We start from the raw sequence: 17172 nt of genomic DNA, 5'->3' as shown, positions 1-17172 counted from the left end.
GAAAGTTCTCGGTCGTGTACAGATGAGCGAAGTATTGCTCGTGTCTGCTAGCCATCAACGACCTTGCTGTCCGCGATAATGTGGACCCCAGCACGTCTACTGCACATCATTTGGTTAGACTCATCACATGTCGATATACTCGAAAGTGGCCCGTCTATTGTATCCATATGTGACGTCCCCCTGTGTTAAATTCCAACACATTGTTGAGAACAGCAAGGTGGCTAATGGCTAAAAATCCGAGCAGTTCTTGAAAGCGACACGAGCAGCACAGCGCCCTGGTGCCAAGCAAGATTAAACGTCATCTCTAAACGAAACACCCGTCGCTTCAAAACAAGTCGATGTACTATTTTGTTCACCTTCGTGAAAACAGAGGAACAGGCAACTTTTTTTTTTTAACGAAGGTAAATGAGAAAGCCCTCAAAGCCAGTTACCTTGTTGCTAAATCCAAAAAGTCCCACACCGTGACAGACATGAATTAATGCTACCTGCCGGCAAAGCCATTGTCCCCCTGTCTGATAATTCTGAGCTTTTTCAAGCCTCACTGCAAAAAAAAAAAAATAGATTAAAAACAAAGACTGAGAGCTGTTGAAGAATAAGGATATTGACTTTGTGTTCATCTAAACAGGCTCAAGTTTCACACTGAGTAAGTATACATACTGAGAAATTATTTTATAAACAAATATACTGTACAGAAAACAATTTTGGAACATTTTTGGTATGTGGTGTGCCGCGAGATTTTTTTAAAATGTAAAAACGTGCCGTGAGTCAAAAAAGGTTGAAAAACACTGCTCTAAAATGCGAACACTTACTGTATTGCCCATGCACGCCAAGAAGCGAACGCTGCCCCCTGCTGGTTTAAACCCGTAAGTACAACAGTCTTTTCAGGCTGAAACGTGTGTATATTTTCCACAAACAATGAAATAAGATGAAACATTTTAAACAGGGTGACTCTATCTGTGGACACAACGGAATATTAAAATAACTTTATATTTTTTTTCTATTTATTTAATTATTATTATTTATATAAGTTATTAAAAAGAATTCAGAGACCTATTGTACATTAAAAGTGTTGAAAATACATAAAATGTACATATTATATTTTTAGTTTTAAAAATATTGTATGGCTCTCACAAAATTACAACTAAAAATATGTGGTGTTCAGGCTCTCTCAGCCAAAAAGTTTCCCGACCACTGCTTTAAACGAATGTCATTTAACTGCTTTTAGATGTCCAATCCATTTTGCCGAATGTTGCTGCCTGCCTCCCAATCACATTCACAGCAGCCACTCCTCCCAGTTGAAATAAATTGGACTGTTAAATCTAATGAATTTTCAAAAGTTCAGTGTATACCCACATTTTCAAACAAACCAATAATAAAATACACCTAACTGATACCTGGTGGCCAAATATTTTTGGTAAATTAAAAGAAATAATAGTGATAAAACCTTGACTTAACCCTTTAAAGACCTGGCGCCCGCATTCGTGGACATCACATTTTGGGTCATTTATTGCACGCTACAGAATTAACATTTGTAATTTGTAGATGTGGCCCACATGACCCAAACTGTGATATGCAATCACTGTATGTGGATGACACGTTTTATGTTTTTTTAAAAAAAAAATTATGTTCTTTTTTTTCTAATTCCCAACAAATACTCAATTGTCCTATAAAGCACTTGTAAAACACCAGATTAGTGAAAAAGTGTTGTCATTTGTCTGGTTGGAATGAAATCCTGCACCCACAGCGGGCCTTTGAGGACCGGGTTGGCGACCACTGCTATAAAGGGTTAAACAGAAAAAAGGTACATTGAAGTTTTGTCGATGCTAGGTCTGGAGGTACTTGAATTTTACTCGAAGTTCACTCAAAGATGCCTATATCAATTTTATATACACTCACCGGCCACTTTATTAGGTACACCATGCTAGTAACGGGTTGCCTTTTGCCTTCAGAACTGCCTCAATTCCTCGTAGCATAGATTCAACATGGTGCTGGAAGCATTCCTCAGAGAGTTTGGTCCATATTGACATGATGGCATCACACAGTTAGTGCAGATTTGTCAGCTGCACATCCATGATGCGAATCTCCCGTTCCACCACATCCCAAAGATGCTCTACTGGATTAAGATCTGGTGACTGTGGAGGCCATTTGAGTACAGTGAACTCATTATCATGTTAAAGAAACCAGTCTGAGATGATTCCAGCTTTATGACATGACGCATTATCATGCTGAAAGTAGCCATCAGAAGTTGGGTACATTGTGGTCATAAAGGGATGGACATGGTCAGCAACGATACTCAGGTTGGCTGTGGCGTTCCAATGATGCTCAATTGGTACCAAGGGGCCCAAAGAGTGCCAAGAAAATATTCCCCACACCATTACACCACCAGCCTGAACCGTTGATACAAGGCAGGATGGATCCATGGTTTCATGTTGTTGACGCTAAATTCTGACCCTACCATCCGAATGTCGCAACAGAAATCGAGACTCATCAGACCAGGCAATGTTTTTCCAACCTTCTATTGTCCAATTTCGATGAGCTTGTGCAAATTGTAGCCTCAGTTTCCTGTTCTTAGCTGAAAGGAGTGGCACCCGGCGTGGTCTTATGCTGCTGTAGCCCATCTGCCTCAAAGTTTGACGTACTGTGCGTTCAGAGATGCTCTTCTGCCTACCTTGGTTGTAACGGGTGGTTATTTGAGTCACTGTTGCCTTTCTATCAGCTCGAACCAGTCTGGCCATTCACCTCTGACCTCTGGCATCAACAAGGAATTTCCGCCCACAGAACTGCCGCTCACTGGATATTTTTTCTTTTTCGGACCATTCTCTGTAAACCCTAGAGATGGTTGTGTGTCACTCAAATCACCTTTCTTCCCCAAACTGATGCTCGGTTTGAACTGCAGGAGATTGTCTTAAACCATGTCTACATGCCTAAATGTACTGAGTTGCCGCCATGTGATTGGCTGATTAGAAATTAAGTGTCAACGAGCAGTTGGACAGGTGTACCTAATAAAGTGGCCGGTGAGTGTAGTTAAAGTGTACCTGTCATGTACCAATGTGCCAGCATATTGCATCACACTCATGCATCACAAACCTTTCATCACAAAGACTGTGTACTCTTTAATATGTCACAAATAACAACTGAGAACAGTATATAAGGCACAAACAAATAGCATTCAGTGTCAGGTCGTCAGCGCTCCAGCATACGCTAGCATGTCAACTTTCCATTATCGCCTTTCAAGTTCATCCGTATGTGATGACCGTCAATCCTCCCCCTATGTTTATTCCAACACATTTTGGAGGACAGTAAAGTAGCTGATAGCTAGAAATCCGAGCAGTTCTTGAACGTGACATAAGTCGCTATCCAACGGCTCCATGGTGCTAAGCAAGTTTAAACGTCTTATTCAAATGAAACACCCGTCACTTCAAACTGTGGACTATTTTGTTTGTCTTCGTGAAAACATTTTTTTAAGAAAAACTACAAAGGTAAACGAGAAAGCCCTAAAGGCTAGTTAGCTCGTTGGTGAACTTGTTGCTAAATCCAAAAAGTCCCACTCTGTGGCATTGACATTAATAGATAGTGTAAAGCGCTTTGAGCGCCTTGGAAGGTGGAAAAGCGCTATATAAGTGTAACACCATAACACCTGTCTGCATAGGCCGAGTTTGATTTTTGGGGCTGGAGGGGCACAATATTTGGATGATCTTAAAACGCAGTGTCAGCAATAAAATTAACTTACAAGAATATTTAAAATAAGTTGACAATGAGGGTTTTTTGTTTCCCATCATTCTTGAGGGGAATTCTAAGTCAGGCTGCATAGGCAATACTTTTCGGCAAGATTGTCATCCATTGAATTTGGTACGCCCGCTGGTGTCATGCCAATGTAGTTACCCCAGTCAAAAATTGTATCCCCTGGGCGGAGCCATATGGAGGTAGATTTGTGTCTTTATTATTCAATCAAAAAAGTTGCTTCAATTTAAAAAAACAAAAAAAATTGATTCAATCAAAATATATATTTTTAACCCCCCAAAAAAAGTCGCTTCAATCAAAAAAAAATGTGTTTGATTGTAAAAAAAAATTTGAAACTCAAAAAACAAAAACAAAAAATGTTTAATTATTATTGGTTTATTTATTTGATTGAAGTTTTTTTTTTTTTTTTTTTTTTTTTTTTTTTTTTTGTAAGTCTTGATTTGTGTTCAACATGTGGACATAGTAAAGTCCACGGCTCCCATTGACAAAAGTTTGTGCTATTTTGCTTATATTGGGTATAGAAGCAATGTAATGATCTACAGAATTTTACTGTGTTTGTGTTCACTCATGCACTATAGTATATGCCAGTGGAAAGATATATCAAAGACACTTGTACTTTTCCGGGGACAACATTTATTCTCAGGTCTATTCAACTGTAACTCCCATTCCTATGGAGGAAAATGTGTCCAAGTTGCCATTTGCATTGGTCATAAAAATACAAATACATTTCTTCCATAAATAGCTGTACAATAAGAAGGAAAAATTCCTGGGGTATTGGCGGGGTCATGGATTGGTAAAGGCAGGTAAGGAATAGCAGCGGGTGTGGGTTGTGCTTAGATCCTCATTTCAAGTATAAACATGAATGCATGGTTATTATATTTTAACATGTTTGGATCACCTGGGGAAAGTTTCTCAAGATCCCATGATGTGCCTAGCAAAGAAAGACATCAGGAAGTTTGAAACTAGTGGTGCTGGGGGAAGTAGGAAAACGGGTTTGAGGTAATTGAGCACTGAGAGGAGCAAGACTTGAGATGTTCTAGACAATTCCGTATTTGGCCAGGTCACTGAGTTCCATGTCACCGAAGGCTTCCCAAGGGCAAACCACTGTGATGTCTGTGCCCAGACCCTCCATGCCAGGGATGTCGTCTCCGAATCTGTGTGAACACACACGTGTCGTGTCACAGGTACACACACACAAGGTAAACTCACTATCTAGGGCCTAACACTGTGTACTCACCCCTTCTGGCCAGGCTTTGGGGCCTTACTCTTGAAGGTGCGAGTGGTCCTCTGCTTGAATTTGGGGGGCGCCTTCTTGTCGGCGGGAGTTGCAACTGCTGTGTCTGCCATTGTTAATTTCTGAAAGCACAATTTGAAGAGGCCTTAAATCAAGCCTCAAAGCTGCTTGTGGCTTAGAATAGCTCACCTGGAGATTAAGATTTAAGTGTTACACAAACAGTTTTTTCTATTTTTGCACTTGGCCAGATTAAAAGATTAGTCCTTAAGTGACAGTTGATGTATGTCAACACCAGATTAGCTTGTTTACCTAATTCCCAAATTGTCATTTGTATAGTCGAAGACTAATTGAAATCTGCAGTAGTGATTTGCTGATCTTTGTGTCATATTGGCCTGATTCCTCTGAAGGGATTACCACACCTACAAACAATCTATATTTTCAAATGTCATTTTATTATGATAATTTTTAAAAAGTTTTTTTTCCTTTTGACATTCCACCAAAATGTTTTTATTATTTTTTTTTTATTTACCTTTTTTATTCTTTAGTTTTAAATTGCGTTCTTAGGTGGTGAAAAATTGAGATACAATCTGTCTCAACAAAAGCAAATATTTCATCCTTGAATGTGCTCTCTTTTAGCAGTTTTAGAGCAATTTGAAGGTCCAATGCTTAGATCACTAACATGCATCTAAATTGTTATTTTATAGTTGAATTACCAAGAAACCTTGACATTTCCACTTCAGAGTTATGTAATATGTGATGAATAATGGAGCTAAAAATGTTGGAGAATAAAATTTGTCAATTTAGTTGTTAGCTTTGGTTGAATGCTGCAGTCTTGCATTCATATAGCTAACTAATTGAAATCTGCTGTAGTGTAGTTTGCTAATCTTTGTGTCATGTTGGCCTGGTTCCTCTAAAGGGATTACAACACCTACAAACAACTTATATTTTTAAGTGTCATTTTTTTAAATGATAATTTAAAACAAGTTTTTTTTTTTTTTTCTTGTGACATTCCACCACTGTCATTTACATTTTTTTGTTCTTTAGCTGCAAGCTGGTTTCTTAGGTGGTGACAACTCTAGATCCAATCTCTCTCAACACAAGCAAATATTTGGTCCTTGAATTTTCTCTCTTTTATCAGTTTTAGAGCAATTTGAAGGTTCCATGCTTAAAATACAAACATTACTGGCATTTCTGCCTTACATTTTTTTAAACAATAAGCGTGCATCTAAGTTGTTATTTTATAGGTGAATTACAAGCCAACCTTGTCATTTCCACTTCAGCGTTATATAACTGAGCATCGGTAAAAGCGCTCTATAAATAAAATGTATTATTATTATGTGTTGAATGATGGAGCTGAAAATGTTGGACAATTAGATTTGTCAATTTAGTTATTAGCTTTGGTTAAATGCTGCGGTCTTGAATCAATATGGGCTAATTTAGTTAAAATGTTTTATGAAATTCAGTAATTTGGAATAAATTGCTACTTTACACAAGTTGCATTGACACTGAGACATTTGAATACATCATCGTTAGTAAAATACACACAACATTACCAATTCATAAAAAGCCATTCTATGGAATTGTTTGGCTTTTATGGCATACAAAATATACATTGACTTTCCAATTCAATCTTATTAAAAATATTTTGAAAAGGCACAAATGAAAAGCAAGACATTGAATAAAGCCAACTCAAATGTAATGTTGAATCAAAATTAACATCAATATAATAAGCCCAACTAGCAGTATTCCAAGGTTGCCCTAGTGTACAGGAGAAGCTTGTTCATACCTGCTGGTGCTGAGTGTCTCGCTTCTTCTCGTCTCTTCACTTTTAGTTTCAGTGCTGTTTGTTCTCCTGGCTTCTCTTTTATACCCCTAACTACTAATCCGCCCCACACAGGTACAACATCACACACTGCGTGGCCGTTAATTAGGCTTAATTCTATTTTAGCTCTCAGGTCAAGGGAGAACATTGAGTGTTACATAAGGAAGCACACATGACTCAAAAATGACACTGAACAACGTCATTATTTTTCTGTCTGTTAATATTGGTGGCGGGTTAAATTTTAGCATCATGCACACATGAATTCAAACCATAGGAAAACATATTCTCATTATAACATTTTTACAGCCCTCACTTTCATTGACATATCTACAGAGAAAATTCTTAACAAAATTTAATGGCCAACCTTTTGAATGCATTCAGGTTTTATTCACTGAAGAAGTCCTCAGTCAACTGTTCTTTAACCTCTGCTAACCCTTAATACTTCTCATCAGTACTTAAGAACCCCCAAAATTCACCCCTGACAAGAAATGTGTCATACTCATGCAGCAATGTCATATTTTATTTTAAGAGTTATTTTATGCACTTATCATATTTACATTTAGAATGTCGCTCAACAAAACAGCTTTAATAATTGACTTGAGTGTATGTTTAGCACAGATGTGATTAAAATAGATCTGGATGAAAGCCCTGTTTGATTGACTATTTGCGTCTATGCAGCGACAGTAGCGGTCAGTGCTAAGTGTGCTCAAAGACAGGGATGCACGAGAGAGGTTAGGAAAACTTAAAAGTGCGTACGACAGGAGAAAAAAGTCTTAGATAGCATTATTATGTGAATTAGAATCATATTTTGAGACGATTCGACTATTTACGTCAATTTAGCAAAGCGCAGATGATGAGAAATTAGTCTTTTAAACTGCCGGTTAGCCACGCCTACCAATTTAGGGCTCTAGCGTCCCCAACAGGTGGATGACGTCAGCGGGAGAATGAGTTCACCGGTTTTACTATTCAGCCCATTGAGGGGGAATTATTCAGAACGAGGAAAACGCGATGAAGAGAGCCGCAAAATGTCATTGTTTCAGTCTCTACTCCAATATTTCTACAGGATATTCTTTTTATCCAATTTTTTTCCCCAATAACTAAATAAATGGCATGGTCATGACAAATAACAGTCTTGTGCTAAATGGAATATGAAATAATAAAAATGCATTTATTCAGGACGACATGTCAAAATTACTCCATAATGGTCAACATTGTCGACTTCACCTTTACTGTCGCACCTCCCGAACGATATATAAATCGGGCTTATGTCATTTCCCTTCCCCGGCTTCGGAGAATGTAAACAAACCAAGAGATGTGACAGCTAGCCAACATGCTAACCCAAACCAAGTGATGTTTCAAAGTCTTCGAAGAGGAAAATCACACATAAATAGCCCGGACCATTTCACATGATGACTGGGTTGTCAGTTGTATTCGCCGATCAGCGGAGAGCAATTTACAGCTTGTTCCCTTGCTACTACGGACAGGAGAGCTCGCCGTGGAAGCAGCTGGACAATGACTGCCGAACAAACCGGCCAACGTCGGAGGAGCGTGTAGCTGCCAAATGGTCAACACGAATATGGCAAAATAATGCTTTACTACACGGCAAAGTAGTAAACAGCGAGAGACTCAGTGGAGGAGGGCGGCTGCAGTTGTTATGCAGCTAACATAACAATATGTGTATGAGGAGAGCTTTTTACACGCCCATCCATGATCAAACGTAAGTAGTCCTTTATTTAAAGAAAGTTTGTAGTGTTTACTTTAATCGCTGTATTCGCGGCTATTTTTAACACAAAGTTGCAATTTCTGATCGGTCGGAAAATTTGACAGAACACCGAAGCACATGAAGAGGGCAATAAGCCGAGTATAGTGCTCTCCCGGCGGGGGGATGTGCGACAAGCCGCCGGTCGTCGGCCGAGGGGACAAGGAGCATGTCAGCCACAAAATGCAAGCCACCTACATATTAAAATGATCCCAGTATTTGACATAATACAAAACACGATGTTTACTCACTTCCTCGTAAGTCCCATGGTCCCACAGTAGCAGGGCTTGTTTTGGCCAATATCCACCGGTGAATGGGAACCCCAAAAAAGCGCACACGCTTCTCCCACGAGAAGATTTTTCTGCAGCCGTTTAGCTGGCATGATGCGAAAAATAAACGTATTAATCCGCAAAATCAGCTGAATCCTTAGTCCTTCTCATACAACAGTACGGCTGTATAGTGAAGAGGACTCCTTCCTCCGTACACGTCACAGCACCCTCTTCCTCAATGCAAGACCGAAGCCAGAAGTCTGTCATTTTCATAGCACGGGATTAAAAAAATTGAATAAATATATCGAGGGCTTCTTCACACATCCAAGTGGTCCATTTCATTGAGGAGCATAAAATACCGCGTGTATTATGAAATAAACATGCTTTTTTGTGTCACAGGCACTTTAAAGGCAGTGGTTAATTTGTGCTGGATCCTGCCGGAGCAAGATCCAACACCTCTTGATTTTTGGCCTCCCTGTGTTCTAGGAGCAGATCCGCCACCTCTCGTGTAGAGAAAATAATAATAATATAAAAACGTTTTTTTAAAATGTCGAAAATAAAACAATAATATGCATAAATTCACTTAGAGAACAAATCCCAAGAATTGCATGTTGTTTATAAAAATGTAACGTCATTCGAAAGAGTCGGAGATTTGTTGATGCCCTGAAAAGCTGGACCAACAAATCACGCCCCTGACATAATTAAAAAAATTTTTTTTTAAACCTTTGGCAATTTGCGGCATCTGGGGAGCAAGCAGCCAGGATCAAACGGTATTTCAACATGCTAGTTGCATTTACTGTCTTTTTTTTTTCAAAAAGAAGGAAGATGGTTCAAAATGAGTAAAAAAAACAACAACCGGCGATGAGGGCAGCTGCAGCGATCATGCTCACGGGAAGGACCGGGTGCAGCAGGAGGCTAGCGCCGCAGCAACTAGCCAGGTTCACGGACAGCCAGCCAAGCTGGGGCAGGAGGCTGCTACCATGGCAGCAGCTGGTCAGGTTCAGCGCCACCCGGAGTGGGGGCCAGCTACAGCGCCAGAAGTCAGCCAGGTGGACCACCAACAGTCGGAGCAACAGGCCAGTACCCTTATGGGAAATTCGGGTTTGGGCTGCACAGTTTGTAAGGCGGTGGGAACTTTGGGGCCAGAGAAGATGGGGGGGGGGGGGGGGGGATGAAACTCGCGAAAGAATGGGTTTATGTTTTTTATTGTAATCTCTGTTGAGAAACTAATTGCTAACTGTGTACTCTCAGTCCCACCTGTTGTTATGTGGGCAATTGCCCGTGCTGTGCAGAGTATAGCCTAAATAATTGTAAATTGTTGTCATAACATTTATACAATGTAAATTATCTGAAATTGAGGCTTGCAAGTCCCACTGCATGGCAAGTAGGCATTTGCGTGTTGTTTTCAGCACCATTTTCTGCGTATATTCGGGGACCTGTACCTGTCTCGTCATCGCTGCGCTGTCATATGTACTCTGTGTTCCGGCACCTTCTGATTTACAAATTAAGCAACGCTTAAAGGAATTGGACTGGATAAAATGAATTAGGTATCAAATTGTATTATCTTTTAGAATTAAATACTGTATGTGTTCCACACTTGCTGCGTCAGGAGAAGGCTCTGGGATTACTAGTACGTGACAAAAAGTGAACTCTCGGTCTAATAGGGTGTAGAGCCATTTTAAAAATATCTACGGCCTATTTGAAAGTAATCCAAAAAGCTGAGGTTAACTGCATTACATCATGATCTTTTCACACTTGCTCAACTCTCAGAAGCTTCTAGTGTGATCGTCCATGGGCACAGTTGTCTTACATGGTATGTGGAAAATACATTTGAGTTGTTAAATGAATTTGATCAGCAAGCAGTGACCCAACAGTGAACTACAATCTGTGCAAAATTTAAATGAGTAATAATAATGAAAAGAAGGTAAATTGACCAAATGTGTGAAAAAAATATGAACAAATACAGTATACTGTATTTAAAATGTTAAAAATTCACCTATAAATACATCATATCTATTGATTAATTGTTGTTTTTTTCAGGCTGTCATGCAGAAAAAAATGCACCTCAAAAATTAATTTTATTCTCCCAAAACATTAAAACAAAACTTTTTTTTTTTTTTAATCAAATCAAATTTATTAAATTTGTGGATAAATATTAGGCCATGACAGAGATTTAGCTGCTCTGTGTGTGCAATTCAGTGTGCAATTCAGTGTTAGTCTCATTTAATAATATCTGTCATTAATAGGTAGATGTTAAAAGTGACTTTTAATCGTACAATTATCATTTTAAATATTTTCCGGGCTGCTCTATGTGTGCAATTCAGTGTTAATGTACAGTATATACTGTTTAAGTTTTATGCCTTTTTTTAATTTTAAAAATACATATCTCATTTAATATTTGATAATACCTATCATTAATTAGTAGATGTTAAAAAGTGACTTTCAATCGTACAATTATCATTTTAAATGTTTTCCTAAACATGGATTTCTCCCTAATAAGTTGTATTGAGTTATTTTTTTTTCTACACAGTTGTTTTTGGTTGTTTTAATTACCTGACATGTTTTGGCGACTACTTCCACCTTCATCAAAACAACCTAAAACAATTGTTTGGGATAAAACAAAAATTACACTAAGGGATTTCTTATTAATCATGATAAGATATATTGTATATCCAAATGTTTTTTAAAAAAATGATTTTATTAGCTATGATGAAAAATAACTCTTAATGTGAATTACTGTGAATTAAAAGTTAAATAGCTTCCAGCTAACCAATTTTTTTTTTTTTTTTTTGGGGGGGGTCATTGAATGCAACAAATATTACATGAGTCTTGATGGGTTGGATTAAAGAAAATAATTGGTCATACGTGGGTATATACTGTAAATCATGGGCCATGTTTTGTCATTCCTTTTTATATACAATGTGCACATGAAGTAGTTTCGTTTTTTATTTTGTTTTTATTTTTTTATCTTCACCTGAAACTATTCATCCATTCTCATTGGTGGACCTGGCTAAGATTTAAACCCAGAACCTATGGTATTCTATTCGTTTATTAATTAATAAATAATAGTAATTATAAAAAAAAGAAGAAAGAACAAACAAGTGGCACAAATGAAAAATAAATAACACAACAACTGTGCCCGTCTAAGTAAAGTGATCATCTCATTCTCCTCATACATGCGTCAATGGACATGTGATGCTGTGTATGTCATGTCTATGCTGAGCCATCCTGAGTGCTCGTTTGAGGACAACATTTTCTCTGTGACGTGCATACAGGACTCTAAGTTGGCCTGACCTCTGCAGCCAATAAGCCATGTGGGAATACAGTATGTCCAAATGAGATAAATAAGTTGTATTTCACCTACTTTACACAAATCAATTCAAGGTAAAATTGTTACTTGAATGAGCTTTAGAATGATCCTACATGTCTGAAAAATATACTTGAAAGTTCTATTTTTGGTCAGTTTCTGTGTGTATGTGTGAATTTGGCAATAAGTCCTATTATTTAATGATAACTCAAATAAATTGATAAATATATTCACATCCCTACACGAGAAAATTTGTTATTGTTCTGTGTGGATGTTGGCGGAAATATATCCCAAATTGTTAGGGAATAAAGTTTTCATTTTCAGTTCATTGTTCTTTCTTTAAAAAACTATCAACCTTACGTGTATATCATCACTTTTTTTAGGAAAATTAAAAATTTACCATGACAACAAATTACATTTTCACCATCTTTGTTGACAACTTGTATTCAAGGCCCATGACTTCTTAAAATGATAATTTCTTGAAAATTTTCTGGTAAATCACAATGCTTTTTACTGGTGATTCTTAGTGTGTTACATATGTCATCCCTGGGTAAACTTGGTATGAAGCGTATGCTGTTGGGATCAGAGATGCCAAATCGGATAGATAGTCTCAAGCCCAATCACACCGTAAAACCTGTCCAGTTAAAAATATAAACCAGCCCAAATTACAGCCTCCTCATCAAGTTAAGATGTTTCCTTAATATGACTATATTTTGGTACTATTACTAGAAAATTTTGCGTGTTTTGCAGATAAGCTTCATGGGATAGTATGTTGATCTTCTTAGAAAAGGTTTCAATAACCTCAATAGTTGATACTGCATTTTAAATTCTTTGTTATAGGTTAAAAAAAAAACAAAAAAACACCTACTCGTCAATAGAAGTCAACGTCAAAGTACAACTTTGACTATATTTTCGAGAGACTATTTTAAAGTAATACTTAAAGTAATACTTCTCATGTTGTGTTGAGGTCTGGGGAAACACCTATCAGAGCACGATAAATCATTTAGTCACCTTATAGAAACGCGCCATGTGGATCATCTATAACAGGGGTCATGAATTAAAAATCCTTTGGGTCCAAAATTTAAAAATTACAACAATCTCGGGTCCGGAAATAATTTTAATGCTTCTTTTTTTCCTAAAAATACAAACGTATCTCTACGTGGCTATGCTGATAATTACAACATTCAAAAATGTAAATAAAATATAAAAAATACATTTATAGTAAGTAATAAATAATATTTAATAATAATTAATTAGTAATAAATAATAAAGCAATCATATTGAGCCTTTAATTCCGCTATTTTTTTAGAACGGATGGCAGAGTTCATAGGGAAGCTAAACGAAAAAGCTGCGTGCTTTGTCTCATACTGCCTTTTCAAATTGCTGCTTTTTAGAAGTGCTACCGTTATTCGGCCATTCCTTACTACGTGGCGAAACGTCTACACAACGCTCAGCGCGCTTGCGCAAGCATCCGAACGCATGCGCACGTCGGTCAGAAGCGGCGAGTACTCACTATTTTTGTTTTTATTTAGTTTTTTAGAACCTTTTCATTGCCTCAAAAATACTTTTTGCATGTATTACCCTCTCATACTTTTAACCATTGTGGTGTTTTGTGTTAGCTTTGAAGCAGTTGACCACATTAGTCACATAGTGTATTTAAACCGTCCTTATTTGGTATAACTGCATTTAAGTATTTTCTTAAGGCATTTTTAGTACGTTCTGCCTGTATGCATCCAAACAAATCAAGTTTAGCGCACACGGTAGTACTTTGGGTGTCAAATTCGACTAATGTAGGACTTTTCGCCGATGTAGCAGATTTTGGCAGAACACCGTATGTGAACAGATGAGGCATAGTGGTCTTGTGCTGCCGCCAGGTAAAATGAACAAAAATGTGTTGGTCTACTCCTCCTTAAACACTCTGTTTTCTGCATCAATCTTGCGTAGTTTTGAGCATGCCATTTGCCGTACCTTTTCGCCTCTTCCTCCAACTTCATCCGGCTCAGTTTTTGGCTATCACTCCGCAGAGTCTGGAAAGCGAGTGTGAGACATGCTGTTCTAAAAATAACTTTCAAACGCTTCACTCCCATTGGCTGCCTTACGCGCGTCACCGCTAAGGTTTTTGTTTGTTGTCCACCCCCGCTCTGCAAACCCGCAGAAAAAAATGATTTTTGTTGTTGCAACGTGTATTAGTCCGGACAGCTTGAGATCCGTTCCAGACGGCTTGGAGGTCCGGAACCGGACCGAGGTCCGCGGTTCCGTGACCTCTGATCTATAAGGTTGGGTTTCTGGAGCACACACACAATTTGTTTATTCACTCAAAGCTGCTAAAATTGAACCAACTTGTGAAGTATAATACATCAATAATCCTCTTTAAAGCATTCAACAAATGATTACCAATCCATTTGCAAAAGTTTTTCACAATTAAAAGGAGAGATCACAACTTCAGAGGATATGGAGACTTTTCAATACCAAAAATTCATTGTTTTTGTGTGCCTGTGTGTGGAGTGAAACTTTGGAATAATCTGTAAATGCAACACAAGCAATGCCAAACTATCTTCATATTTAAACGGTTATACTAATTTATGGTCTGGTCACAGTATACTGATATAAGGTCTTAATTACATCAATAATCTGTTTTGTAATGTGTACTGATTGTTTCTTCCCAGTGCTAGTATATTATCAGCAGCGTTGCGCGTTACTGTAATCTGATTACTTTCTTTAGTAATGAGTAATCTAACGCGTTTATTTTTCCAAGCCAGTAATCTGATTAAAGTTAGTTTCCCTAGTGCCTGTGCGTTACTATTCTGTTTTTGCCTCATAATGTATGTAGAATGAAGAATACTGTAGTCATGTACAAAGAGCATTTCTCATTGGGGAAAAAAAAAACAAAAATGGGTCACGTGTATTACGATGCTGTTTGAGGCTGTCTGCCACGGCGGTCAACAACATAGCATTCTGACAAGAAAGCGAGGCCAACAGTGAAAGGCAGGATATATACTGCAAATGGATGCCTTTGCTCACTGGAAATACAGCCATTACTTCACATTTCTGTCCAGTAAAGATGACAAAAATATCTTCGTGCGTTGCAAACTTTACGCTGGCTGAAAAAGACTGTCGGCCGCTAAAAACTCTACATCCAATTCAACAAGGAAGCACTTGGAATTACAGGACAATGCGACAAAACTCGAAACAACGCCTACAGGTACCAAGACAGCCAACACTTCTACAGTTTGTAACCAGCCTTTATGCACATTTTATTGTCAGTGTTTGCAACCATAGGCGGAGTTTTACTTTTGTGGGGCTGGGGGCAAAGCATGTTGATGACTGAAACAAAAGTCAAAAGTTTGGACACACCTAAACATTTTTACGTTTTATATAGTTTCACTACTATTGTAAATCCTCTCTGAATACATCAAAACTATGAACGAACATGTGGAATGGCAAAAAAAAAAGTGAAATAACTGAAAACCGTTTTTTTATTCTACATTCTTTAAAGTATCCACCTTTGAGGTGTCGCCAAACTTTCGGCCAATACTGTATATATACAGTACATATATATAAAACTGTTCAAGCCCAGTTGTTGTTGGTTGCGTTTGAAAGCTTAGGTTTACAGAAATTCTAAATACCCATCTTGCCTCCACAAGTGTAGTTTTGGCTTAGCAAAGCAAAAGCTAGTGTCTTAGGTTCTAGTCACATGATCTGCTCGAAAAATGATTTTGATCCATTATAAAATACATTGTAGGATTCTTGTTCATTTCATTAATTTTTGTTGTTTGTTTTATTGCTTTACAACTTTTATAGACAATATTTTAACAGCTAGGTCTTTATTTTAAAGGGGAAGTTCAGAATTTTTGACATTAGGCTTTATCTTGGAGTTAGCAGGGGTTTTATTTAGTCGTTGGAGTTGATTTGAACAAATTCCGTGCAGTTTGTCAGTTATTTGTTGGTTTCAGGGCTCCGGGGTGCCTAAGCTAGCGCGAGTCAATGGTGGTTGAAATCAACTCCATCGACTAATTAAACCCCTACTAACTCAAAGATTAAACCTTATGTGAAAAATTTAATTACATGCAATGACATTTTGTTGTTGTCATTTTTATGTTGAGGCAGCAAAAGGAGAAAAATTGGTAAAAAGTAACTGATAAGTTACTTTTAAAGTAACTTAGTTACTTTGGTAATAAAGTAATTGGTAAAGTAACTAGATTACTTTTTGTAAATTACTTTTTTAAGTAATCTGTGACAACACTGATTGTCAGTTACCATTGTTGCTATAGTTATTGATTTCATTTATAATTGTGTGTCCTGTGTGTGTGGCCTTTACCATTGTTGGTATGTAATTGTTTTTGGTTTGTGTGTTAGCTGTGGTAACTTTATCACAAGGGACAAAATTGGTTACAAAAATGTATATCTATGTACAAATTGTTTTGAACGGAATTTTTAGTTGGCTACATTTTGGAAGGAAGTAGCAAAATTCCTAACTAGAGGAAAATAGGGGTGGGATTAAATACATTTTCTTCTTTTCGCTCCTTTTCAGGCGTTTAGTTGATGTTGCAATGTTGTTTTATTTGTTTTGCTGCTCTTTTTTTGTTATATGAGCTGTGTATACTGTATTTGCTGTCTTTACAAGGACAGTCCTGGCCTGAAATAAACGACGAAAAGTATTTCTATTATGATTGGCGTCAGAAGCAGAAGCTATTTTACCTGTCATGAGGAAATGATTCGAAACACTCCAGAATATGAAACAAAACCAAAGAATTACATAAGTATTCAGTGCATTTTAAAGTTATTTAATTTTGTTGTTGTTGTTGTTGTTATATTCTTTTTGTTTGTTTGTTTTTACTGTATCTACAAATAGGAAATTATATGCACTTCAAAGCTCACATATTGTAAGGCTCTAAAATGCCACTTCGGTAGTCTCAATATTTAGACTGAAGATTTTGCCGTAAGAAAGCAACATGACTGATCTTCAAAGTGTAGACCAGAGGTCGGCAACCCGCGGCTCCGGAGCTGCATTCGGCTCCTTAAACCCTCTGATGCGGCTCA

The 17172-nt window shown here is 37.6% G+C and overlaps 1 protein-coding gene across 1 annotated transcript; it reads right to left on the bottom strand.

Annotated features, from left to right (window-relative positions):
* Positions 1 to 4357: 4357 nt before the first annotated feature.
* Positions 4358 to 6856, bottom strand: LOC130920629 (retinal cone rhodopsin-sensitive cGMP 3',5'-cyclic phosphodiesterase subunit gamma-like). The gene is made up of 3 exons (XM_057843976.1): positions 6762 to 6856; positions 4979 to 5097; positions 4358 to 4895 (listed from the first exon to the last, which is right to left on the bottom strand). Exons 2-3 carry the CDS (start codon positions 5086 to 5088, stop codon positions 4778 to 4780), a joined length of 228 nt encoding a protein of 75 aa, XP_057699959.1. The 5' UTR covers positions 5089 to 5097; positions 6762 to 6856; the 3' UTR covers positions 4358 to 4777.
* Positions 6857 to 17172: the final 10316 nt, after the last annotated feature.

Source organism: Corythoichthys intestinalis, chromosome 8 (assembly GCF_030265065.1).
Source record: "Corythoichthys intestinalis isolate RoL2023-P3 chromosome 8, ASM3026506v1, whole genome shotgun sequence".
NCBI lineage: Eukaryota > Metazoa > Chordata > Actinopteri > Syngnathiformes > Syngnathidae > Corythoichthys > Corythoichthys intestinalis.
Note: the sequence above shows the minus strand (reverse complement) of the source record. Positions and strands in the feature narration are given on the sequence as shown.